This window comes from Rattus rattus, chromosome 9 (assembly GCF_011064425.1).
Source record: "Rattus rattus isolate New Zealand chromosome 9, Rrattus_CSIRO_v1, whole genome shotgun sequence".
Lineage (NCBI taxonomy): Eukaryota > Metazoa > Chordata > Mammalia > Rodentia > Muridae > Rattus > Rattus rattus.
In genome coordinates this window covers 94,574,613-94,601,928 of record NC_046162.1, presented here as the reverse complement: position 1 = coordinate 94,601,928, position 27,316 = coordinate 94,574,613, and the positions used below count along the sequence as shown (strand labels likewise).

Genomic DNA, 27,316 nt, shown 5'->3' with positions numbered 1-27,316 from the left:
TTAAGAGTAAGTTTGAACCTCTGATCTACTGAGGTATACATCTTGGTTTTGAGTGTGGTCAAGCTTACATGTTGCTTTAAAAATATTTCCATCTGTCATCGCTGTGTGTCTGGAAGACAGAGCAGGGTCTTGAAGTGTCATTTAGACCTGCCTGGAGGGCCCTTGTCCCCTCATGGTGATAATGAGGGCCTTTCATGGAATGGCTGGAGGTGAGGGTGTATCAAGCTTACCTCATGTTACCTGCCTCACGCTATGTAAGTATTAGAGGTTTCCTCCCTCGAAGCCCACTCTTTAGCTAAGGTCTCTACAGTCATCAAGGGACCCCTTTTAAGATAGATAAATAGCTGGGTGGTGGTTTTGTACCCCTTTAATCCCAGCACTGGGAGGCAGAGGCAGGGCTGATCTTGGTGAGTTTGAGGCCAGCCAGGTTAACAGAGTTCCAGGACAGCCAAAGCAAATGTTGAGACCTTGGAGGGGGGTGGGGAAGAGGACATTTTTCTACACAGTGTCTGGTGAAGACTTCTCGGGATAAAACACTGTTCACACGTGAACTGGTCAGGTTGCAGCAAGGGAAAGAAAGTGGATGGGAAGAAAGGTCCGGCCTCTGAGTCTCCAGCTCCTTAAAAGTCCTGAGCTCTGGAACTTAGGGAGGGCCTCTCCCAGCCCATTCTAATCTCTAGGATGCCCCATTTCCAGAAAAGTCTGAAATAGCTTCAGATGAATTTTCTTATCTTCCCTAAGGCAAAGAATGCAAGACTGTGCGTTATGCTATCAACTTGTCCTTGAATCTTTAGGAGCTGATAAAGCTTAGCGAGATCAAAAAGGTCCCCTCGGTGGCTCCAGGCAGCAGCGCACGTGGCTTGCTGCACTCAGACAGGGCCGTGAACGTGGTTCATCGAATCATCTGTGGGTGTGTGCCATGCCCATGTGCTGGAGTCTGCTGTCTGCCTGGGCAGGGAATGGGGCAGGGCAGTGGGTTTCCTAGTGCCCTTTTGTTCTCGTCAAGAAATATCTAATCATAACAAAGAGAGAGAGAAAGGACATTTAACACTCCATGTTCTAAGCACTGGGCATAGCTGACTTGGAGACTCTGAGGGGAATTCGGAGTTGTGTCCCACATCGGAGAGCAGATCGTGACAGAAGAACTTAGGTTGCTGATGGACGCTCTCGTGCCGATTCCCCCAGGGCACTCACCTCTATCTACTCCTGGCCAGCTTCCATCAGCCCTGGCTGTAATTGCAACTCATTTCTCTCAAGTGGGTCGAATGTGTGCTGAGCGTTCCCGAGTGGGCAGCTTGGTGGTGTTGTCTGTCTGACGCACGTGAGGGGCAATGTGAATCTCAGTCTGTCAGATTCTGAGTTTACAACCTAATCCATTCATTCCCTTGGGGGTTTGGTGTACATTTTTAAGCATTCTTCTATGAGCCAGCTCTTATAATGAAACAGTGGATGGGGTAAGGGAGCCAGAAACGCAGGAAAGTGCATCTCGTAACCTCAGATGGGGATAATGGGACCCAAGGAAATGGGGGAAGAGATAGTGGACACAGTGGCCCCTGTTCTTTACAGCGGCCGGGAGGGGACCGCTGATGAGATGACATTAGAGCAAAGATCTGAGGCATATTCTTCGGCTATGGAGGGAACGCACTGCAGAGGGTCGGGGGTGATGCTTGTGTACAAAGGCCCTGAGGGTGGATGTGTGTTGAGTGGGGAGGCCAAGGGGCCAGCCAGGAGCTGGGTCAAGGTTGAAGAGAGGAGGTTAAAGATGCAGAGGAGGTCAGACTGTGGTAACTTTGTCCGCCATTGCAGAGACTTAGGCTGCTACAGTCAGAAAAACGGGTGGGTCTTAGAGGATCTTGGTTATTTCAGAGTGACATGTTCTGACCTCTTTGAAGGGATATTCCGGCTCCTACGGTATATGAACTGTACACTACCGTAGTAGTTTGTTCTCTGTTTTTAATATTGTCCAGGATGTCCAAGTTATCTTAGTAGCCTTACAGGTTTTCATATGTGTGTATACACAAACCACACACACACACACACACACACACACACACACACACACACCAAGGCATGCACTAGCTATGGTGGTGGCACACACCTGTGATTCCAGCACCTGAGAAGTGAGGCAGGAGGGTCAGAATTGAAGGCCAGATTAGACTTTATGAGGCCCTGTCTCAAAAAATAAAATGCATTTTACTGTTTTAGAATAAGTCATCGGATAACTGCGGGATGCTGACAGTACATAGACGTGTAGAAAGAAACACACAAAATCATCTCCTGACTCTCTAGAAACAACCACTACTAACATTTGGGTTATTACTTCCAACCCTCTCCTAGGTTTTTTCTGTTTGTTCTCCCCTCTAGTCTGTTTAAACGGTGCTTTAAATTAACATTCCATTCTAAGTTATTTCACAGTGTAATCGAAAACCCTGTGGAGAGTCTGTCAAGTAGTTGTCCCTCCAATCTAAGACATCATTGTTTTGGTTTGGTTTTAGGGTTGGGTGTTTTTGAGGCAGTATCTCGTGTAGCCCAGGCTAGCTTCAAATATCCTATGTGGCTGGGATTAAGGATAACCTGGAGCATCTGACCTTGCTACCTCTGCCATTTAAATGGTTTCTTTCTTTTTTTTTTTTTTTTTTTTTTCTAGCTAGTAACTATATGTTGCCCTATGACTAGATGCCATTGCTGGGTGGATGGAACTCTTGCCCTAATGCATGGGAAGCCAAGAGTCACCAGCACCCAGGCCCTTGACTGCAGTGTAGATCACAGGTCACAGTGGATTCCTGGGCCCAGCGAGATGGCTCAAGGGACGAGAGGGCTCTACACAGCTAGGGCATGGCTCTCTAGAAGAGACGATTGGTAGAGAAAAGGCAGAAGCCGCACTGAGAAAGTAGGGAAAAGTACAGGCAAATGGATCTAAATGAAAGGTATTACTAGTGTTATTAATGATCTGTGAAGTTCAGCTGAATTCTAGTCATTCCTAGAGCAGTAAACCTGGAGGTTTCCAAAGGTTGCCTTATCCATTGTACATAGTTTTGTTTTGTTTTGTTTATTTCCTGGTTGGTACTTCCAGTCAGTTTCAGCCATCACTTGAGATTCTCCTGCCTCAGCCTCCCAAGCCCATGGGTTACAGGTGTAGCTGGCAGGATAGCCCAGCTGTCCCTCACAGGTCTCCAGTACCCCGCACCCTGGCAAGCCGGTCTCCTTGCTGTCAAGTGTACGAACTCTGACATTGTGCAAGATTTAAAGAAACAAAAAAGGGCACCGACCAGGCCTCTGTGCCCTTGATGGCACATCGGATGCACTCAGAAAAGGAGGAAGAGGTATACAGCCCAAGGATATGACAGAGTAGCAAGCTGAGGAAGACCAGGCCGTCCCATGCGTAGGAAGAGGAGTTGGGATGAGATTCAGTGTGTGGCATGCAATGGTCTCCAAGGTGGACAGGAGAAGGCTGCAGCAGGTGGCGTGTTCATTCTGCTTCAATGGCCGGTTGAAGCTTTACTGTATTTGCCAATTAAAGTTTTTATCTGCCAGGACTGGGGGGATGGCTCAGTGGTTAACATGCTTGCTGCACAAGCCAAGGGCCCGAGTTCAGATCCCCACCATACACTGGGCGTGTTGCTTGCCTTAATCCCAGTGCTGGGGAACAGAGATAAGAGGATTCCTAGAACTCACTGGTCAATGGGCCTGCAAGTCAGTGAACTCTAAGTTCAAGGAGAAACTCTTTTAAAAATCAAGGTGGAGAACAATAGAGGAAAACACCTAATGTTGGCCTCTGACCTCCTTGTGCATTCAGTCACACCACACACACACAACCACACACATGCTCACACATGCATACACACACACATATGCTCACACACACACGATCACACACATGCTTGCACATGTATACACACACAACCACACACATATGCACGAGCACTTTTGTATTGGGATACTTGACCCAGGAAAGCTTCTAGTTTTTATGTCAATATATGTGCATGAACAGCCAGAAGGGAAAGAGACTTGAGGCTGGAGATGTACCTCAAGTGGTAGACACTTAATAACAGCTCACTTACAGTCCTGGGTTCAAGGCCCACACTGCAAATGAATACATACATACACATACATACATACACACATACATACACACATACATACACACATACATACATACACATACATACATACACACACACATACATACACATACATACATACACATACATACATATATACACATACATACATACATACATATATACACATACATACATATATACACATACATGCATATATACACACATACATATATACACACATACATGCATATATACACACATACATATATACACACATACATACATACATACACATACATACATCATGCATGGATACACACATTAGAAAAATAGGTACACTGGGGCTGGGAAAGATGGCTCATTGGCTAAGAGTGTGCATGGTTACTTTTGCAGAGAACCCAAGTTCAGTTCCCAGAACCCAGGTTGGGCCATTCACAATATTTATTTGTTTATTTGTTTATTTATTCATTCATTCATTTGTTTGTTTGTTTATTGATTTTTATTTAGTGTGCATTGGTGTTTTGCCTGGATGTATGTCTGTGCAAAGATGTCAGACCTTTGAGTTATAGACAGTTGTGAGCTGCCATGTAGGTGCTGGGAGTTGAACCCAGGTCCTCTGGAAGAGCAGCCAGCTCTCTTAACTGACGAGCATCTCTGCATCCTAGTTCACAACCTTGTGTAACCCAGGCTCCTGGGGTTCTGACCTTTCTAACATTTGCAGGCACTTTGTGCCCATGTGTGCATATCCATACTCAATTCATAGTTTAAAATAAAATTATAGGAATCTTGATATCTACTCATGGAAGAAGGTCACCACGGCATGCACCCATACTTCTAGCGACTCAAGAGGCTGAAGTAGGAGAATTGCTAAAGTCTAGAAGCTAAAGCTTTTCCTGAACACAGCAAGACTCCATCTCAAAAACAACTTCTCCAGACATTTGTGTCTAAAGGGTCACAGTAGAGCGGACAGGAACGAGCCAGTACCTAAGTAGTGTGGTCATGACACATCTGTCTTCCAATGCAGCGTCCTGCCCTCATTTTCTGTGCTGGCTGCTTTGATTCGAAGCCGTGATTCTGAAATTGAGCATGCCAATGCATACAGATGTGTTTGTCCTACCTGTCTCCTGCTGTGGACCCTTTCCCCTGAAATCTCCCTCTTGTCCCTTTTCTCCCATTGGTGATTTCCAGGTCTCTGTTCCTTTGCTGTTAGGAACAATTCTCCACTAGCTACTCGGTTATCCTTGAGAACAGAGAAGAGAGTTTCTCTTGGGCTATGATCTATGCTCGTCTTTGACTTCATGTGATTCCCAGTTATGTTCCAGAGAAGCCAACTGATGCTGCCCCTCTCTCCCATTCCCATTCCGTCCCTTCCTGTCCAATTCCACAGCCTTCCCCTGGGGTTACTATTTGTTTGTTTGCCTCTAGCTTTCAATCCTCCTGCCTCAGCCCACCTGGTCTGTTCTCCAGGCTCAGTTTCCCAAGCCAGTATTCATCTTTTCAAGACACTGAATGGCTCTCCGTTTCTCTCTGAAACCCGGCTACATATTCATGAATGCAGTTTCCATGTTTCCCATGAGTTGATGTCTCCAGAATTGTCCCTGCCCTGCCCACTGCTGGCAGTTTTCCTAGGCTCAAGTCCGTGTTGTCCCTGTCACACACACACACACACACACACACACCCACACACACACACACATACCCTCACACACCCAAACACCCATCACACACACACACACCCATCACACACACACACACACACCCATCACACAAACACACACACCCATCACACACACACACACACCCATCACACACACACACACACACACACACACCCATCACACAAACACACACACCCATCACACACACACACACCCATCACACACCCATCACACACACACCCACACACACACACACACACCCATCACACACACACACACACACACCCATCACACACATACCCATCACACACACATACACACAATCGTTAGTCTTCCGATGTGCCAAACCTGTACACCAGGCTGACCTGGAAACAACCTCTCACCCCGCTGTCTGCTGGGAACTTTTACCTGTGACACTACACCTCAGAGGTGGCACCTGTGATTCTCCGTGGCCATTAGAGAGGGGTCAGAACCTAAGGACATTAGACCCTGTGTGCACCATCTCCTTGGCACCCCCTGGCCCTGCTCCCCGAGGTGGGAGCCTGACTGAAGTAAATCCCAGATACAGTTTACGTTGCCAGCCCAGCTATGTCTGGGAATCTCTTGAGGATGCTGGCAGGGATGAAAGACAAAGGATGGCTCCGTGTGCCACAGACAGCTCTGCTGGGCCAGGTCTGGGTGTGACATCACACATTTAATCCCCTCCATCACATGCTGGGCGAGCCTGGCTACAGCCCTGCTCACTCCTGCTGGGGGTCTCCAGTTCCACCTCTCACAGGTCTCCATCAGTATGTCACTTGGGGGTGGATGAGACCGTATTGGAGGCTCTAAACATGAGAATAAAGGTAGCAAACTGAAAATTCATTTACTGTGTAGCCTTTCTTCCCCATCCATCAAAAAAAACAAAAACAAAAGCCAAAAAAAAAAAAAAAAAGCCATGATTCACCCAAAGTTGTCCTGCAATCAGTGGAAAGGTTAATTAGAATCTAGATCCCCCTGTATTCTTGGAACCGTTCCCCAGCCTCTAACAGGTAGAAGCTGAAGCTGCAGGCTTTGTTATCCAAGGGGATGAGCTAAGAAGGGGGTGAACAGCAATGAGTAAGTAATTGAAAGCTGATTAGTACAATTAGAGCACTCTTCTTTACCCTGGAAGTCTCTTGTGCTTTCACACACACAACCCTGATTAGGCCCAGGCAGAGCCCGCACGGGCTGACACACGCTGAGGTTCCCACAGTGGTTTGCATAGAAAGGTGTTTAAGAAATGCTTTTTGATCCAAAGGGGACTTTGCAAAGAAATGTGCCTCCTCTGACCATTCCACAGCCTCAACCCAGAAACATACCTCTGTTCTGCTTCCCAATCTTATCACTGGTGATCCTGACTGGGGGGGACCCCACAAGCCCACTGAACCCGGGGTACACCCACATCCCTCACTCGCTCTCCTGTTTGTTGATTGACTGTAAAGAAATCTGAGAATAGGAAAAGTGAAGTGCCCTTTGTTGGAGCCCACCCAGGATGAAGGCGAGTGGTACTCCAATGGGGTCATCCGCTGGCAGAGCTGAACCTCACAGCCTGAAGATGACCAAGAGAATCAGGGACACCCCCCTCCCCCGTTCCCATCAAACTGCCTGTGACTGCTGAGCCCAGCACCTCAGCACCTGCCTCCCTGGCTGGCAGCCTGTGTCACCGCAGGCTGCCATCTGCCTCACCATGCTGGATGTCTCCATCGCCCGCAGTTTGGATTCTTGCTGCAAACAGCTTTGCCTGAGGGCCCCTTTCACAGGCCGGGTGAACGCACTGAGGAGTGGGTGGCTGGTGCTGGGACAGGTGGCCGCCTGAGTACCCTACCATCTGTCCCTGGCTTGCTCTCGGCTGCTGTAGCGACATTCCTGAGGGACCTGGATGGCCACACTTCCTCAGTGTGTTGCTGGTCACCTCCCACGCTGCCGCGGCTCCGTCACACAGCCCCCTGTGGCAGCTATCTCGTAGCCTCCCACACAGGCACAAGTGGCAGCAGGAGGAAGCTCCTGGCACCCACCAGGTCCCAGAGCAGTTTGCCTATCTGGACGCCCCCACCAGTAGCATCCTCGAAGACAGACTGACCCACTCCCACCTTCCTGTAGCTTGTTTGAAGTGCCAGTCTGAGCCCCCGCATAGGAAGTTTTACCCTGAGACTCCAACAGATCCCAAAGGGAAAAACTTTATCACAACCCTAACATAGTCCTCTGTGCTAACTGTACACACACACTCTCTCTCTCTCTCTCTCTCTCTCTCTCTCTCTCTCTCTCTCACACACACACACACACACACACACACACACACACACACTCTCTCTCTGTCTCTGTCTCTCTCTGTCTCTCTCTGTCTCTGTCTCTCTCTGTCTCTGTCTCTCTCTCTCTCTCTCTCTCTCTCTCTCTCTCACACACACACACACACACACACACATACACACACACACACACCCCAGAACAGCTAATAGTGACAATAGATGTTGGTCACATCCAAGGAGTGAATGAACGTCCATCTTCCTCACAGAAGCCCAGCAAGGGACTTAGAGGACTTTGTCCCCTTGACAGATGGAATAGCTGAACCTCAGAGAAAGGTCACTTGCCCAAAGACCCCAAGGAGTGATTAATGGAGCCAGGAGTTAAAGCTAGCTGTGTCTTCCTCCAAAATGCACTCTAACAAGCCTGCCTTCTATTCATTCATTCATTCTTTTGTTCCTTCCTTCCTTCATAACACCCTTGGGTATTTGCTCTGTGCCTGTACAGTTTCAGGCCCTTAGAAAACAGTAATGGGCAAAGCATCCAAGCATCCCTCTCCTGAGCTCTCATTTAGCACAAGTGAGAAACGTACAGTAAAACATGAGCAAGCCAGTAAATATGGAAGGGTGCTTAGTCAGGGCTACCATTGCTGCAATGAAACACCATGACCAAGCAAGCTGGGGAGGAAAGGGTTTCTGTGGCTTATCCTTCTAAATCACTGTCCATCATCAAAGTCAGGACAGGAACTCAAACAGGCCAGGAACCTGGAGGCAGGAGCTGATGCAGAGGCCACGGAGGGGTGCTGCTTACTGGCTTGCTCCCCAGGGCTTGTTCAGCCTTCTTTCTTATAGTATACAGGACCTCCAGCCCAGGGATGGTACCACCCACAGTGGGCTGGTCCCTGTCACATCAATCACTAAGAAAATGCCCTACAGGGTTGCCCATAGTCTGGTCTTTATGGAGGCATTTTATCAGTTGAGACTCCCCCTCTCTGATGACTCTAGCTTGTGTCAGGTTGACATGAAAACCACCTGGCACGAATGACATAATCTGTTAGATACTGAGAAGGAAACTAGAACAAGGTGGAGGGAGCAGGACTAACGAGGATGTCACCCATCAGGGTGGCTGCCCTAAGGCAGCAGAAAATCCCCAGTGTTGGTGAGGATGCGGGAAACCCGGACCAGACCACTGTGCACTGCTGGCAAAAATACAGGACGTGTAGCTGCCGTGGAGAAGAGTGTGGCAGCTTCTCCAGATATTCCTGAAGAATCACCCCTTTGTTTAGCATTTCCAGATGGTGGGTTTTTATAGCCACTTATTCTGGCGAAATGTCAAGGGTTAAAGCAGGGGCTCGCACAGATACTGCATGCACATATGCGTGGCAGCAGTGTTCACAGTGGCTGAAGGAGGACACCACCCAAGTGCCTACAGGACAAGAGGCTAAGTGAAATGTGCTACATACACCACTCGCTTCATGTGGCCTCCTAACGCCTGGACGTTGTGACACAGCCTACCACAGGGAGGAACCCTGAGGTTAAGATGCTGGGTGACAGAAACCAGAACAAACACTGTGGGATTCCTCTCAAGAGAGGTAGCTAGAGCTGGCAAACCCAGGGAGATGGGAAGGGGAATGGCGGCTACTGGTGCTGAGGGTGGGTTCGTTGGTGTGACGTTGAGTCCGGATGGAGCTTCAGTTTGGGAGGTGAGTAGAGTCCTGTGGGGGAAGGGTGGAGGCCCAGCCGTGTGTATGCACTTAACAATACTGAACTGTAAAGCTAAAAAATGGCTACAGTTGTAGATTTTTATTGTCACCACAGCTGAGAAGACAAGGGTAAAATGTGAGGAGGTTGACCACACTGTGTCTGTAGTCAAGAAGCAAAAGAATTCTGATGGTGCCCAGTATTGTTATCGACTTGGAACCCTGACCTGGGGACAGTACTGCCTACACTCAGTTAAGCCTCTCTAGAAAACTCTTGTGGATACATCCCCAGCCACATTCCCTAGGTGACTCCAAATCCAGTCAAGGTGACAGTGAAAGCGACATCATTGGGACCTTTCCAGAAGCTTGGGTTTAGCATAGACCTGAGGCAGGTATAATGGGGAGGCTCATGGGCATCTGAGCAAAGACCAGAACAACACAGTGGAAACCCCTAGTGCATATCATGTCCATAGACCTGAGGCTCCCTACCTTGTAGTGCTGAGGTCTCCTGAGGCAAGTACTGGGGTATGGTCCCCAAAGCCTCAGTACTCAGTAGGTCAGCATAGTCCTTTCTGGAGGTTGGTCCCTGGGTCACAAATCTTCATTAGTTATGTCGTTTACTGGGTGCTTCAAGTTACTAAGTCACCCTTAGGAATATGCTTGGGTGCTGGCATTATTGGGGACCCTATCCTTTGCGAGATTTACCTTGACTACAGCAAAGTACGTGGTACCTGTGATCTCAGCTGGTATGACTCCATCCTGGTGTTACACCCATCTGCTCCCTCCCACCCTATCTGTCAGGCCTGTGTGGTCATGGTTTGGCTCTGTCATACTTGTGCCTTTAGGGAGTATCTGAATTTGGTCTCTCTCTCTTGCGCTAACTTGAATAAAATGTGATCCAAGCTTCCAGCTTGTTTTTCAGATGCCAAATGGCACTGGCTGGCACAGTTGCTCCCCTCCCGCTGCCAGCTGTCTCACAGATGGGGACTAGGGAGTCGAGGGTAGACCCTTGCTTTAGGAAGTATTTATTGATCTCCTAGGTGGTGCCTAGCCCTGGAGTAATACCCCATTTCCTTTCCTAAAGAAACAATTTCAAACATATACCACATAGGGCTGCCAGGAAGTCCTTGTGACACAGGGAAGCAGGAAGGATAGATACCCTTCGCTACGTTCTTCCTGCAGGGTTGACACAAGGCTCAGAGGTGAGCATCAGTGACCCCATTTTGCAACTAAGTGGAGGATTGGGACCTTTGGTGACAAGTCTAAGGTGGCACTGCTAGGACCAGAGAGCTGTCATGTGACCCTGGAATGCCTAGTGTTGCTCTCCCATCTAGGGGCATTCCCCATCCAGTAATACTAGGTCTCCTGATGAGTTTATATGAAAAAGGTTCGGCATAGTGCTGTGTACAGAATAAACTTTGTGTGCATGTCACCAGTACACATCTAGAGACAATGTGAAATCCCCCAAATCACACAAAATAGGAAGCTTGAATTAGCCAGAGAAATCTGTAAGATGTCCCAGAAAAGTGGGATTGGGGGGGGGCAATGAGTAAGGAAGATAGAGGGGCCTCAGAATTAAAAGGTTTTCCCAAGAGGAGCAAAAGAGATTGAAAATGAAGTGCTCACACTGACCGCAGGCGCCTTTGAGGAGCAAGGCCCAGCATTTAAGTCCCCTGTTCTCCCCCACCTCCACCTGAGAGCTGTCCTCTCAGGGGCCAGTAGTGTGGCTTTGGCTGGGACTGTGTTTAAACACTGGCATATTTGTTGTTCTGGGAATTGAATCAGAATCGAGAAGCTCCTCTGAGAAGACCTGGCTTGCTATAATTGGCCTGTGCAATTTTCCGCTCACAGCCTCTATTCATTTCCGGTGTGCAGCCCACTCCATCTGGGGCCAGAGCGTGGCTTCCCTCCAAACACCACCTGAGCATGCTCCCCGAGACCTGTGGCAGAAGTGGGAGGGGAGGACAGTGTGTGGACTCAGAGAGATTCCACGATACTTAGGAATTCAGAGAAAGGGGAAGCATTTTCAAAGTGTTGCCAATCCATGGTCTATAGAAGGTGCAGAGAGCCTTGTCCCTGTGGATTTGCTGAGCTGGCAGGAACAGCCACAGAGGGCGGAGACACCACTGCGGACCAGAGGGGGGCGGTGGCCCTTGCAGAGGGTGGGGGCTTACAAGGACCCTCCCACATCCCAGAGAGCATGGGATACAGGGCTGGAGGGATACTCCTGAAGGTGGGCAACAAGGCTACAGAGAGATAGGGCTGAGCCAGGTCCAGCAAGCCTACTCCTGATGCAGGGACAGGACCTTTTGTGCCACTGCTTCACGACACTGGCAAGCTCCCCTTGTTTATTATGGGTGGATAATTGTTATAGAAACAGCCCCTCGCCAAAGGCTGCCTCATGGAAGCCAGAGCAGAGTGCTCCCCCTCGCTCTGAAATAATCCAGCCACGGTGTTTGAATTATCTTAAAAAAAAAAAAATCAGTCAGCACCCTCACAGTGGTTTTTTTCCCTCACTGCAGCTTTTCCGTTCCGCTGTGCTGGCAGCTGCTAGTCTCCCAGGCTGCCCTGGTGCTCAAAGCCCACTTGAATTGAAGAGGAGGCTTGCTCAGACCTGGGGAATTCAGGACTCCAGCGAGCTGAGCTCAGCTTCCTGCCCTCATGGTCCAGAGGACAGAGCGCCCTGGGGAGTGGGGGTGGGGTCTCTCTGCCTTAGTTCCCAGTGTCCTGGTGAGATTGGAGGCTCTGCACAGCAGGTATAGAGTGTAGGGAACCCTGAGAAAAGACAGCCATCTACCAGGAAGACCCAGGGAGCAGGAGAGCCTACATTCCAGATGGCTGAACCCGGGTTCAGGGGAGGCAGCAGCATGGTGGAACTTTCTTCCTGATTCACCAACACAGTCACACACGAGTGTACACACACATATGCACGCACATGCACACGCACACACAAACACACACACACAATGTGTTTTAAACTATTATCCCAAGCCTGATGGTGTTGCTGAAGGGAAGGGATGGACAGCTCAGTGGTTGAGCCATTGCCTGACAGGCCTCAGACAAGGCTTCATCCCCAGAACCGCAGAACCCCAGAAAGAAAAAAGAAAAGAAAAAAAGTGTTATCCTTCAAAATGCAAATGTGCTAATCGCCCGTGGGAGGGGCCTCAGCCTCTAGTTAACACCTTAGGAGAGCTGGCACTTTTGGAAGATGAGAGCTACAGAGTTGTCCGGGTAGGGAGGGAAACAGCCAGGGGAAGGCTGCTGACAACCCTGCCCAGTGGCCCTGGTTCTCCCACACCCCTCCCAGGGGTACAGACTCCAGTTTGTGTGGGAACACCGAGGGCCCTGCACAGGAGGGAAGGCTCACTTGGGAGGGGGAAGCAGTCCGTCTCCAAGAACACTTGGTCTTTGCCAACCCCCTGCCCAGCTCAGTCTGAACACACAAGAGGTGGTTGATAAATGCTATCTGAATAATACCCTCTGCTCCCTCCCTAGAGGCAAGAAAGCAAGCAGCAAGGAAAGATGGCTAACTTTACTCTATCCAAACAAATGAGCTACCACACTGAGAAGCTTAAAGAAGGGCTGGGGAGAGTGTTCCTGCTGGGCATGAGTGAGGACCCATGTAAAACAAACCGGGCAGAATGACTTAATCTCAGGGAAGGAGAGGCAGGGACAGGAGACTCCCTGAGGCTCACTGGCCAACCAGTGAGAGACTCTCTCTCAAGAAACAGGGTAGCCAGCACCAGCAAGAAGCCTCAGCAGGTAAAGGCATTTGCTGCCAAGTCTGCCCATTCAAGTTCAAGTCCTGAAACCCACGTGGTATAGGGAGAGAACTGACACCTGCAAATTGTCCTTGACCAACTCCACATGTGTGCTGTCATAATACATGTTTTAAGAAAGGCAACCAGTTCCCTGGAATGCTATCATACCTGGGGTTGACCGTCTGACCTCCATGCACACGTGCGCATCTGCAAACATAAGTGCACCCATGCATACATGTATTCACACATAGTCACACAGACCCAAGTCTGGAAGTGGGAGAGAAAGCAACAGGGACAAAAAGGATAAGAAAAAATGTCTGGATGTGATGTGGCATAACATGGCTTTAATCCAAGCATTAGGGTGGACAGCCACGGCTACATACAAGGCCTTGTGTTTTGTTTTGTTTTTGAGGCAGGGTCTCACTGTGTAGCTCTGGCAGTCCTGGAACTCTCAGACTCACTGAGATCAGCCTGCCTCTGCCTCCCCCTGATGCTGGTATTAAAAGTATATTATGGGGCTGGGGATTTAGCTCAGTGGTAGAGCGCTTACCTAGCAAGCGAAAGGCCCGGGGTTCAGGCCCCAGCTCCGAAAAAAAGAACCAAAAAAAAAAAAAAAAAAGTATATTATTCCCTTATACCCAGTGAGATCTTGTCTTAAAAAAAAAAAAAAAAAAGTAAGAAAATTAAGTGTGCTAAAATGACAAACCTGCCTAGTTTTAATTTTCTTAGTTGTTGCTGATAGATGATTGACTGACTTACTGATTGATACAAATTATATATGTATGACTTTTTGACTATTCAGAGCAATTTTATTTTATCATTTACATTAGAATAGAATAATAACTCCTGCACCACCACGAAGAACGGGGTTTTATTTGTAGCTGTTTGGTTTTCGCTGATACAGTCTGGATCTTCAGATCTAACTGTCACCCGATTCTTTTATAGCTACTGTTTAAACGTAATTTCTTTTATATTATTATATTTCGTAGCTCTGTTCATGTCAGCGATATAAACCCAACCCTGCCTTTTTCCCTTTGGGCACTGAGTTTTCTGGTACCGTGGTCTCCCTCCCCTACCCTCTGGCCCTGGAACCTTTTATTTCTGTCCCTCCAAGCCAGCCGAGCCACCACACGTTTGAGGGTGTTTTTCTCTTGCTTCTGCTCGATGGAACCACAGTCCCACCGAGTGAAAGAACAGAGAGGATGCCGTGCTGACCCTAAGAAGGGCGGATCCAACCTCTTCCACATGTGCTTCTGTGGCTACAAATGTGGCCACCAGGCCATGTTACCCACTTTACACTCTTGCTCAGAGCAGGAAAAGGCCTGAGCAAGGTCTGACAAGATGGCTTCTCTGGCAACGGTGCTTGCCGCTGAGCCTGATAATCAGTTCTATCCCTGGAGCCCACATCATGTAAAGAACGAACTGACTCCTGCATTCAGCCCTCTGACCTCCACACTCGAGCTGTGGCACACCCCACAACACACAAAAGAAATAATAAAGGCGTGGTTTTATTTTAATTGTTAAAGGAAATCCTGAGGGGCTGGAGAAATAGCTCCGTGATTAAAAGCACTTGGTACTTTTACAGAGCACCCGAGTTCAGTTCCCAGCACCCACGTCAGGCAAGTCATAGTCATCTGTGATTCCAGCGCTAGGTGACCCAACACCCTCTTCTGGCCTCCAGGAACACCTACACTCACATGTCTATGTGCACATGCACACATAAACACACACACACACACACACACACACACACACACACACACACACACACACAGAGCATGTGCGTTAAAATATATTTTAAAAAAAAAACAACATAACTGAGAATACTGTTAAAACCCACCCTACAGTATCCCCTTAGGAAATCCAAGTCTCTGTCTGACTTGAACAAGCCTGAAGGTTCGTGGGTCAGCGGTGATTCAGGGTTGGAACTGTGAGGTTGCTTGGGCCTGGCCTGGTTTGAGCAACAGAGGATTTCTAGCAGAAGAGAACTGAGAAGTGTGTCCTTCCCATCAGCCCACCCCACCCCACATGGCTGCCATGCAAGTCAGCTTTCTGTTACTGTAATGAACAGGTGCCACGACCACCCTGTGAGGAAGAAAGGTTCATGGTGGCTCACCATCGTGATCTCCCGCTGCGATTAGACAGCCCTCTCGTCTTCATGCCTCTGAGAGGAAGTAGCAGAAAACGGAAGAGGAAGGGGCTGCAGACCCACTATCTGCTTCAAGGATCTACTGATCTGAAGACCACCTACTAGGCCCCACTACAGTTCCTCCCGCCTCCTAATGGCACCGCTGGGGACCACACCTTTAGCTCATGGGTCTTTGAAAGGCATCCAAATCCAGGTGACAGGAGGCTCAATGACGCTTTTCTTTCTTACTTCTTCTCTTTCTCTCTGTTTTGGTTTATTATCTTGATACTCAGAAGTTAGTTCTCATCCGAGCTGATGCACGTGGAAGCAGGGACACAGGCACGTTGTAGAGCATGCTCAGTGTCTCCTCAGACTCTTCTGGACAGGTGCACACAGGCACAACATGGAAGATCCTTGTTCTTCTTGGCGTGTGCACTGTAGTTCATCTCTGAGTGCCTGGGGTGCTTCCAGAAGCCCACTCCTCGGGTGAGCAGTCACGGTCACTCGTGAATGGTCATGGCAGGTTCTGGCACAAACCATGTTGATGGCACGGCAGCCCTTTGTTTCCTTGCTGTGCTCTGTCTGCCAGGCCCAGCTGAAAAAGGGAAAGCCCTAGGGATTGTGGGAGGGAAAGCTCCAGGGATTGTGGGAGCCACATTGCAAGTACTACATCTGGGTCACTGAGTTAGGGGAAGGGGCTGGGTTCACCACAGCTTTGCCATTTGAAGATTCGTTTCTTTTTATTGTGTGTGTCGTGTGTGCCTGTGTGCTGAGTGTGCGCAGGGGCCTTAGGAGGCTCACGGGGGTTGGATCCCTTGGAGCTGGAGTTACAGGCAGTCATGAGTCACCTGAGAACCAAAACTTGCTCCTCTCAAGAGCGGTATCTGCTCTTAACCTCTGAGCCATCTCTCCAGCCCCTCCCTGTGGCTTTTCATACCCAGTTTATCGCCACAGAAACCTAGCCACAAGATACTATCTAGCAGCCTCAGAAAGACCGTGCCTTTCTCTAGCTGTGTGATGCCCTGGGCCCTGCCCCTTCCTCCCTCTAGACTCAGCTTAGCTCACTGTGCTTCTCACTGTCAAAGTCCTGGCTCCCGGTGGCTTGGATGGGGACAGCAATGTGCTAGAGGGTCACATCTTCTCCTATCTTGCTCCGCTTACAAAATACATTTCAATTACTGCATTCCTTTCCTCTCCTGCGCCGTTAGCTTCTCTCCCTGAAGCCACATCCAGATTCAGTATTCCAGCCAGACACTCCAGCTCCCCACATGCCTGCCATGCAGCCCAAGGATTGAATAACATCAACATTCAATTACAGACCCTTTATGCTTTCACTTTAATCAGAGGAGTGCAATGTGGTTTAGAAGGGAGGGGGAAAAAAGCCAATTGTTTGGCCAAGTGTCAGCCAGTAGAGGAAGCCGCACACCAGGCCTGCCTCACCTAGCCCACGGTGGCTGGCGGCTGGCGTTCACGTGCTGGGTCTTGTCATGCTCTGTGTGATTCATCAACACAAGATGCCCGCTCTTGACTCATGCTGTGAGAGGTGAGGAGCTGCCTGGCTTCGACTGCTCTGTTTCCTCTCTCGCCTCCTAATTTTTAATCACTTTAATATTTTTAGCACTTTAATTACATTTGTAACTTTCTTCGATATTGCCTCCTGACACCCCTCTTCCATATATTGTATCCCCCACCCCAACCCTGGGAGCTGTGGCTATTGAGGCTCCCATCCCTCCCTCCCCCATGTTCCCTCCTCCATGCTCCCTCCCCCATGCTCATTTACCTGCCATTAATCCAAGCTTGAAAATTTGTACCCAAGTCCTAATTTACAGAGGTGCCTGACTGATACTGTGAAAAGATGAGCTTATTACTTACAGATTACGAGGAATGGGGCCAACCAGGCTGCCAAGGGAAGGTGCCAGCCACAGTGGTGGGCTACCTTGAGTATTTCCTGATCCAGGGCCTTCACATGGGGTCTTGTCTGGCACCTGGGTGGAGGGTACTAAGGGGAGAGAAAACACTGGGTTGCTGTGACAGAGCTCTTCATGGGGCTTCTTATCCTGAATCGGGGGTGGGGGGACCTCTGGGTGGTTCCTGTTGTCTCAGAACTTCCCACCCACCAGGAAACAGGCAGGTACAGAGGTGGTCATGGTACAAGTCTATGTCTTACAGTGGAGAGAAAGAGATGAGGCTTTCTTTCTCTGGAAAGTTCTAGATAAAAGTGATTTCCCACTAGTGAAGTAAGCACTCATTGGAAGAAGGAAAGAGGAACATCTACAGAGGTTTGAAGGTTAGAAAATAATAGAAGAGTTGAGATAATGTTCAAAGGAGGGGAGACAGCTGTATTTGGCTGCAAGGTATGAGAAGGACGGCAGGAGGCAGGGTTGTGAAGATTAGTTTTTCTGGTAGCTCCCGGGGGACCAGAGCTCACTCACTCAACCACTCTGCCTCTGTCTGTCTCTTCCTCTGTGTGTGTATATAAGTGTGTATGTATGTACATATGTATATGCATGCATGTGCATGCTCAAGTCAGATTAGGGCAAGCCGTCTCTCCTCTACCATAGCAGGTAGACCTTTAAAATGACCACAGCATTAAAAGGACCGTATTGGCATGGGCCAGTTCCTGTTGCTTTCCAGGCTGGGTCAGCCTGGAGCTTGTGTAGCAGAAGATACAAGCCCATGCACTGTTTGCTGTACTTTATCCGTTCTGTCCATTACTCACATAGCAGGTTCCTCACGAAGTTCGGGGATGGCTCAGGCACAGCCTTGGCCTTGAAGAGCTTAGGGTCCAAGTCAAAAGAATGATCAAAGCTGTACATGAAGATACACACCTTTAATCCCCACACTCAGGAGGCAGAGGAAGGCCCATCTCGGAGTTTGAGGCCAGCCTGGTCTCCATAGCAAAGTCCTGGCCAGCCAGAGCTACACAGTGAGACCCTATCTCAAAGGCAATAGAGACAAAGACAGAATCATGGGGCATGGGGGGGGGCAGGGGGCAGACATGCAAACAAGAGACAAGCATGACCTTGTCCGAGTGGCACCCTATGGCCTTGGAAGCAAAGGGGCCTTGATTCTGCAAGATCTGGCATGAATGACTTCCCTGGGAATGTGCATGTCCTATGGGAGACCTGGTTGCAGGCCCTACAAGTGTTAGGAACAGCATGTGCCAAGGTCAGATGGCCCCATCTCCTTTATTTGTGGGATGAGGGTCAGAGAGTACGGGCAAGCCAGTCAAGTCAGTGAGACACACCGGGAACACTGAGGTGTGCAACCCAGGTCACACCAGCTAAGCAATGGGCAGACTGGGGCTTCTCAGCCGCCCTTCCTCCATCCTTGCCAACAGTCACCTCCCCAGCCTGTCCCCTTCCTTCCACCAGAGCCTGGGCAATTTCCACCTGCTCCAGCCACAGCCGTTTAGGAAATGCCGTGATTAGCGATTGTTGTTGTGGTAATTAAAATTCCCTGGGAACAGCTTGGCTAATGTCCATCAATATCTGCTGTCAGGTTGGCCGCGTGAGCTGGAATGGTATCGCGAACCTAGAAACCCAGCACAAAGCAGTGATATGGGGGGAGCATTTAATGCAGCCAGACACCCCCCACGAGCACCGTGGCAGCAGCGTGGGTCTTTTCTCATTAAATGGCATTTTCAAGGCTGGCTGCTTTGCTGGCCTTATCACAACAAACCACACGTGGGGAGCAGAGTGCAGCTGTGCAGAGACACTCAGCTTCCCGAGAGGGGACTGCTCTCCCACCTGTGGGCCTCGCCTTGGGTGGGGGTTAGATTGCAAGGAGAGTTTGTCCTGACCCTATCCTTGGGGAGGGGCCAAGTGGCTGTACAGTGAGTGATGGGCCTGGGCAAATATCACATGATTGGAAGCCATTGTTGAGCGGGTTGTAGAGTCGGGGCGCACTGAGGTAAGAGAAGGTCAGGATGTGCATGGTCAGGCACGGATGGGATTGCTGCTCAGAACTTGGCCCAGCTCGCATCCCCACCATTCACCTTGCCGGACCCGCTCAGTCGTGTAGAGGGTGATTCTCAAAACACTGACAGTGTGCTTGGTGGACATGCACACAGGCACACGTCCTGTGCTGAGTGACGAACCTGTGACCAGACCCTCTGATGGGGTGGGGAGCTCAGGAATTGCCTCTCCCCGCATTAGTCCAGTATTCTGACCATTCTGAGTGGCAGGGTGAGCCATGGGGCTACCCAGCTGGATGACAGAATCTCTCAGAAACGACATTCCGTTGGCTAGCCACAGATCAGCCCACTGAGTGCTGGGCAGATACAAGCCAGGCTGGCCTGGAGGGTCGTGTCTGTGGGCATAGGTGCTGGTATAAAGTTGGTGAGATTTGTAGAGTTTTGGGGAGTTATTCAACCCTCCTGATACTTACTGCCCAGCTTTGTTCTCTAAATCCTCTGTTCTTTTTCATTTCTTCACAAAGCACTTTGTTGATGAGAGCATTCCGACAGGGAGGTGGGGCAGAGATACAGAACTGTGGTAGACGGTAGGGCCGAAGCATGGGTTCTAGTGGCTGCGCCACGCCAGGGAGCAGAAAGGGCAGGAGCGGGCACCGTCGGGGAGATGTCTGGGGCTTGCTCTCCACCAGCACACTTGCTAGACACTTCCTCTAATCGCTCTTTGAATTTGAGATAATAATTCCCTTTGGCCAATGAGAACAATAAGAAGCCACCAGGCCACTTCCAAGTCTGGGGACATGGCACAGTGACAGAGCACTTATCTGGCATACCAGACCACTTCCTCAGGAAGAGGACTGGCCCTGCAGGTTGGGGTATGTTCCAGAAAAGCACTCACACCCTCAGTTTCGTTGTTTAACTGAGTAGCGGCTGTTTCGTATCAATGTGTGTTGAAGTGTGTTAGGAGCTGGAAGGACCGGTGGTGAGCAGATGGCTATGTCTCTCCTTCCTGGATGATAAAGCCTGGTGGGGAAGACAGTTGCAAATTAAGGACCAGCCCCAGGGTGTGGGGAACCCAAGTGTCTATGGACAGACGAGCATTTGCTATAGAGAATGCTGTGGGACACGTACACACAGTGGAACACATACACACAGTGGGACCATCACCAGCCTGAAATGGAAAGCTTCAACGTGCACAGGTTAGCCTCTAGATGCTTCCACTAACAGGAGGTAGGTGAAACAAGCAGACTCTGGGAGAGAAAGTGAAGGGTGATGCCAGGGGCTCAAAGGCAAAGAGGGACAGCAGGGTGACTCTGTTGTCCAACCTGCAGCACCTACATTTGGTGACCTCAGGACCTGGCAAGGGTACAGACCTCGGGGTACCTGACCTGTATGTTTCTGTGCACACAGTAGGTTTTCTCCTTCCTGGGGCATCTCATCTGAATGTGTATTTGTGCCTCAGATCTTGGAACATGATCTGAGGCTGTAGCCAACAAGTATCTGATGAATGTATTGTGAAGAGACCCTGCTCCCAGGAGTAAGACAGTGGGAACAATCCCAGCATCCTCAGCAGGGGCTGGGCTCATCGGTCTGGACCTGAACACAGTCCCCGGGATTTTGGAGGCGGTAGGCAGACACTGCAGTGTTGGTAGAGACCGTTTCTTACTAACACTGAGGAATCGTCATGACCCACGGTGGGGAAAGGACCCGCCTGGATACAGGGTTCTGTCTGAAGAACAATACAATGCTCTGTTGACTTAGGGCAATAGCTGAATGCATTGAAGCCTCGATTTTCCTATGTGGAAAATGGGGGTCAATAGCAAAGCTTCCTCAGGGAACTGTTGGGCCATATGCCCTGGGAGGAGGAAGACGTCCTGTTCTTGCACATCGTGGATTTTAGACCAGTGTGTGTGCTGCTATCTTAGCCTGTTTTCTGTTGTGATGGCGGAACAATTGATAAGGTGTAGAGGTTTCTTTGACTCCCTTCTAGGCACTGGGGAATCCCTGGAGCTACGGTGCCTGTTGTGGCAAGACTTGTGTTTACATTTTTGTTTCTTTACTTTGTGTGCAGGATGCATAGAGAGGGAAGAGGACAGCCCGTCTGAGTTGGTTCTCTCCTTCCATTGTGGGACAGGTTGCAGGTTGTTCCCCCACCATGTCGGTGCTGGGAATTGAACCAGAGTCCTCTGCTAGAGTAGGAAGCTTCCAGTCCAGAACAAACTAAAGTGCAGGAGGTTTGCTCATGGGGGTTCTGCAGAACAGTCCTCCCCGTGTCCACACTGTGTGAGAGACTGAGCTCAGGTTAGACCCAGTGGTAGAGTGCTTACCTAGCACGCGTAAGGCCTTGGGTTTCATCTCCTAGCACCACCTAGGAAACAAAACCACAGCAGAGCCATCCAAAGCCAGGCCCTTCTGCCCAGGGAGCAGTAGTCAAGTGATGCACACAAGGCTTATGCTGTGGACTCAGAAGTCCCATGGCCCCCAGGCCAGAGCATGAGACCCCTGTCTACCTAGAGAACTAGCTGTTCTTCCCTCAGCAAGTGCAGGGTGCGATCAGCTTGTTATTGGAGTTGAATTTCTGCAGCAGGTCATAGGGTGGGGAGGGAAGAGGGTGAGGGTAAAAGGGTAAGGATGGGGTGGAGTGGGGTGAGGGGTGCAGGGTGAGGATGGGGTGGAGTGGGGAGTGAGGGGTGCAGGGTGAGGATGGGGTGGGGGTGGGGAGTGAGGGGGGGTACAGGGTGAGAATAGGGTACGGTGCAGGCCAAAGATGGGATTGGGATAAAAAGCACGTGCTTGTGCGTGTGCATGTGTGTGTGTGTGTGGGTGTGATGTGCACACATGCTGATTCATGCACAGAGAGGGGTGGCTAGAAAGCTAGCCAAGCAGATTCTAAGAGGGTAACATGGTCCTACCTTTGTCCTGTTGGAGAATGCTGTGCACGTTTGTACATTAAAAGCTCGGAGAAGCCGTACCATGACGGCTTAGTTCATCCTAGGGTTTCCCAAATGCACATGATCTGGGATGGAGGTCCTGAGTCCAATTCCCAGCAACCACATGGTGGCTCACAACCATCTGAAATGGATTCTGATCCCCTCTTCTGGTGTGTCTGAAGACAGCTATGGTGTACTCATAAATAAAAGAAATCTTTAAAAAAAAAAAAAAGCCAATCTTCACAGTCAACCAACCCTGGAATTTGGGTTCTTCCTTGCAAATAGGACATTTGGCCTGTAGATGCTTGTCACAAAGGGTGACAGTAGTGATTGCAGCCATGCTCTACAGGTGGCTGTCCTGCACCTACTGCAGGGCTTTGAGGTTTTAAGTCCACTCATGGGTCTGATCCTCCTGGCCACTCCGAGAGACAGCACCATCCCAGATATATATGCCTGGGGGGCGGGGGGTGAGGGGCGGGAGCTGAAGGTCCAAGAGATCTGTGTGTCCACATCACGCAACAGCTGGGTGAGGACCCCAGGATTGAGTCTGAATATCTGCAAGGCACCTACCAAGACTGGGTGTTCTCTCAGAAGGTGACCCCAGCCCTCCTCCCTCCCTCCCCTCCTCCTTACTCAATACCCTGCGAACATTCGTTTCCTAGGAAAAGAGATTATGTAGCCCTTGGCTGTTTCTGAAGTAGGCTTTAAGGGTTTGGGGGCCTTATCTCAGTTACTGCTCTGAATTCTAATCTGAGGCTCTTGGAGATTCCAGTCTTTTCCACATCTGCACAGAAACCCTCCAGGGAAAGCTCCCAGATATTGTGATATGGCCTAGCCTGGCGGTTCCTTAAGCCCCCTGTCACCCTTCCCAGAGCTCTAGGGGAAGGCACCTGCTGCAGGCTGGATCCGGTGCTGGGCACTCCCAACCCACAGGAATTATTTCACCAATGAAATGAGCGAAGCTCAGAGAGGCTTATGTTCATCCAGTGCCACACAACCGGTGCAGGTAGAAGCTGCAGTTGATTCTGCCTTAATCAAACTGCGACTCGATTCATTTGATTCTTTCAATGGGGAGCAAGAAAGGGGGACCAGGGTGGCCATCTTGGAAATGACAGGGCTCAGAGGGATTCCTAGAGGGCTCCTGGCTTTCGTTCCTATTCTGGACAAGAGTGAACATCTTCAACTTCTAGGGATCCACCCAGCTTTCTGGGGTGTCCTTCTCAACCTTCTCAACTTTCTGGGGTGATCTCTTCACTTCTTCCTACATCAGATCTTCTCCAAGGGGAAGAGATAGGACACAGTTGGTGTTATCTGCCCTTCTGCACCAGCCCTGAGAAGCTCTATTGGCAGTGTGGAATAGAAGGGTCTCATGGGAAGACCAGGGCCTCAAAAGCACAAAACTGAGGCAGGGAAAAGAGATCCTGGTTGTACTCTGGAGGCAACTACACCAAGCCTGAGACACTGTAGTATTATTGGTCCTCTCTTCTGAGGGACAGTGATAGAGGAGCCAGAGGGATGCTGGCTTAGAATAGTGAAGGCCCAGGAACATTCTCCTTGAGAAACTGGAGCCTGTGCATAGGATCATGGGAGGCGCCATGACTAGCAGGCACCGGATGAGCTGCTCACAGCTGCTGGAGACTGGATAGATCTGTCCTGTCCAGCCTCAGCCTCAGCCTCAGCCTCCATAGAGGAGAAGGTGCAGGTGAGGCAGCTGGGGAAGGGATCCCAGCCCAGGTGAATGGGAATGGGTCAGCTGCTGAGCATCTGTGTGTTGGAGGTGGGCAAGGATCAGGCTGGGCAGGAGGGAGCTAGGCAGGCTCTTGGATTCTGGTGGGTGATTGACAGACACAGTAGCAATGGATGCAGCAGTGGGTGGATGATATTCATAACATTCCTTACAAGCTCTAAGGTGCTACCCTGCTGTGATCCCACTGTGCAGAGAGAAGCAAGAGAAGGTGATAAAATAGATGTGGAGGTGAGCTGGGCATGACAGTACACACAAGTCTTATAGAACTTGTGAAGTGAAAACAAGAGAATGCTCCAGACCAACCTAGGCTACATAACAGGACCATGGATGGATGGACAGATATGGATGGATGGATGGATATGGATGGGTGGATGGATAGGTGGATGGATGGATGGATGGATGGATGAATAGATGATGGATGGATGGATGGATGGAGGAGGGGGGGGATGGATGGAAAGATGAAGAGAGGGTGGATGAATGGATGGATGGATGATGGATGGATGGATGATGGATGAATAGATGATGATGGGTGGATGGATGATGGGTGGATGGGTGGATGATGGATGGATGGGTGAGTGGGTGGATGGATGGGTGGGTGAGTGGGTGAATAGATGGATGGATAGATGAATAGATGATGGATGAATGGATGGATGGATGATGGATGGATAAATGATGGATGAATAGATGATGGATGATGGATGGATGGATGATGGGTGGATGATGGGTGGATGGGTGGATGATGGATGGGTGATAGATGAATAGATGATGAATGGACAGGTGGGTAAGTGGGTAGATGGATGGATGATGGATGGATGGATGATGGATGGATGGATGATGGGTGGATGGGTGGATGATGGATGGATGGGTGATAGATGAATAGATGATGAATGGACAGGTGGGTAAGTGGGTAGAAAGATGGATGATGGATGGATGGATGATGGATGGATAGATAAATGAGTGGATAGATTGGTAGATGGATAGATAGATGGATAGATGATGGATGGAATGGATAGATGAAGAGTTCATAGGACTTACTGCAATGTGTCCATCCTGGATTGGCCGACTGAGGAGAATTCTAATTTGTTCTCTGTCCTGCATCTCACTTTCTTGTCCCTATCACATTATTGATAAACAGGAAATGAAGAACAGTAGGCCTGCATGGAGAGTACCACACAGGGAAGGGATGGGTGCAACTTCCAGTACTCTAAGCACTTGTCTCTCCTTCACAGGTCTGGAAGAGGTCAGGGGCCTGGTTCTACAAAGGGCTCCCCAAGTACATCTTGCCCCTGAAAACCCCTGGCCGGGCTGATGATCCCCACTTCCGACCTCTGCCTATGGAGCCCACAGAACCGCAGCCTCAGAGTGCTGAAGTCAGCCGTGTCTACACGTGGGCCCGAGGGAGAGGTAAGAACCATGTGCCCCCCATGGGGCTCCTGTAGTCCTCAGTCCCAAGGTGTTCCTCAGCAGAGCGCATCTCTGACCTCAAACAGAGTGATTGCTCATCCACAGAGACACAGTCAGAGGGCCCTTCAGGAACTGCTCGCCCAGTAGGACAGTAACTGCGGGTGTGGCAGGAGCAGCACTGTGGCTCTGCATGGATAGAATGCGTTGTGTCTGTGGAACCCTGGTCCTTGCACATACTAGGACCTCATACAAGCGTCTCACCGGTAAGCTATCCCCAGCCCTTAGTCAGTCGGCAGGGGTCTTCAGATCGTCTGTCTCAAGCAGGCCCATGGCACGCTTTACCTTGCCTGTTTTATTTCTCAGGAAAGGGAGACCCTGGGCCCTAATGAGCAGGGTTACTTGGTATCTGTGGTGACTATCCTGAAGTGGGTGTGTGCCCCACTGTGACCGGCAGCCACTGCTGCTTCCTGTGCCATAGAGGACTCTGTGCTGTTCTTTCTGGTTTTTATTTTCAAGTTCCTGGTCTCACACAAGCAGCAGGAGGTTCTCAGAATAAATATTCAGTGGCACCATCTTAGAGCCACAAAGCCTGAGGCCCAGGGTGCAGGGCCAGAGCTGGGCTCCAAAGCAGGTCCTTCCCCTTGCGTCTGACTTCTAACGCCCTGTAGTAGCCACACTTCACGGGGGCAGAGGAGTGAGGGGGTCACCTGCTAGTAACTTGTCTCAGAAGAGGTAGCCTCAAGATCACAGGCCTGGCAGCGGCTTTGGAAGGGCTCTGGGAGGTGACCTGACTCTCTTCATGTCGCGTGTGCTGTTTTTTCCTTATCAAAAGGGTAACACATGTTTGTGATAGAAAAGTAAAGGTCACCAGGCAGCAGGCCCCAGGAGGCCAGACCCCTGTGAGTCACCCTTGCAAACAACCGTGTTAGGTACTGGCTGTCCCTTCTCAGGTAATTTTCGTCCGCGTGTCACTTGGCACTGCCACAGCTGTCCCTCCTCACAGCTGTGCCTCCCTCTAACCTGATGCCTGCAGCTCTTCCTGGCATGACTCACAGCCAAGCCTAGCTTTCCCCTGACATCACAGACAAGTGTGTGGGGTGCAGGACTGAATGCAGGTGACGACTTGGCCTGGGGAGGAGGTGGTCCTCATATGTAGGGGGTCCAAGGGGAACAGCCCGGTTGGGACATTGACTCAGGGATGTCGTAGCCACTGAGCCTGACCATCTTCCACCCTGTCCCTCTCTCTGGGTACATCTTTATCCCACTGTCTAGAGAAAGTCTAAGGTCTGTGGTCTTAGAAACAGAAGCTAATGGACCACCAGGGTCAGACGGTTGCTATGAGTGGCTGTGAAGAGGCCTGAGGCATGTGTGAACAACCAGGACCCGAGCGTCCATTGTATGGGTCCTCACCACCCACGCTCCCAATCAGCGCATCCCCACACACATGCGCACATATCACTCACACTCCTCCACAGGTATACACGCTCACACATGTTCACATGCGTGTAGATTGGTACATATGCTCACACACACTCACCAGCAGACACGACTATACCCCGGGCATAGCAGTACTCCCTGTACCTCCTCAGCTGTGGAGACACATAGGGGAGGAGGCCAGCGTCTCTTCACGCTTGGAATCGGCAGGCAGCCTAGAGGCTCTCCCTCTGAGGTATTGAGGTGCAGAGCCCTCAGGCTGCTATGTCAGGCCTGTTGGAGCCATATGGTCCCTGAGTGCTGCATGGGCAGCGGG

The 27,316-nt window shown here is 50.1% G+C and overlaps 1 protein-coding gene across 4 annotated transcripts in view; it reads left to right on the top strand.

Annotated features, from left to right (window-relative positions):
• The window catches only part of Rph3al (rabphilin 3A like (without C2 domains)), a 143,431-nt gene that overhangs the window by 93,967 nt on the left and 22,148 nt on the right, over positions 1–27,316 (top strand). For all 4 annotated transcript variants that reach the window (XM_032913606.1, XM_032913607.1, XM_032913605.1 and 1 more), the window contains one exon: positions 25,392–25,566. In XM_032913606.1, coding sequence (XP_032769497.1) covers positions 25,392–25,566 — 175 coding nt within the window. The remainder of the gene's footprint in view (positions 1–25,391; positions 25,567–27,316) is intronic.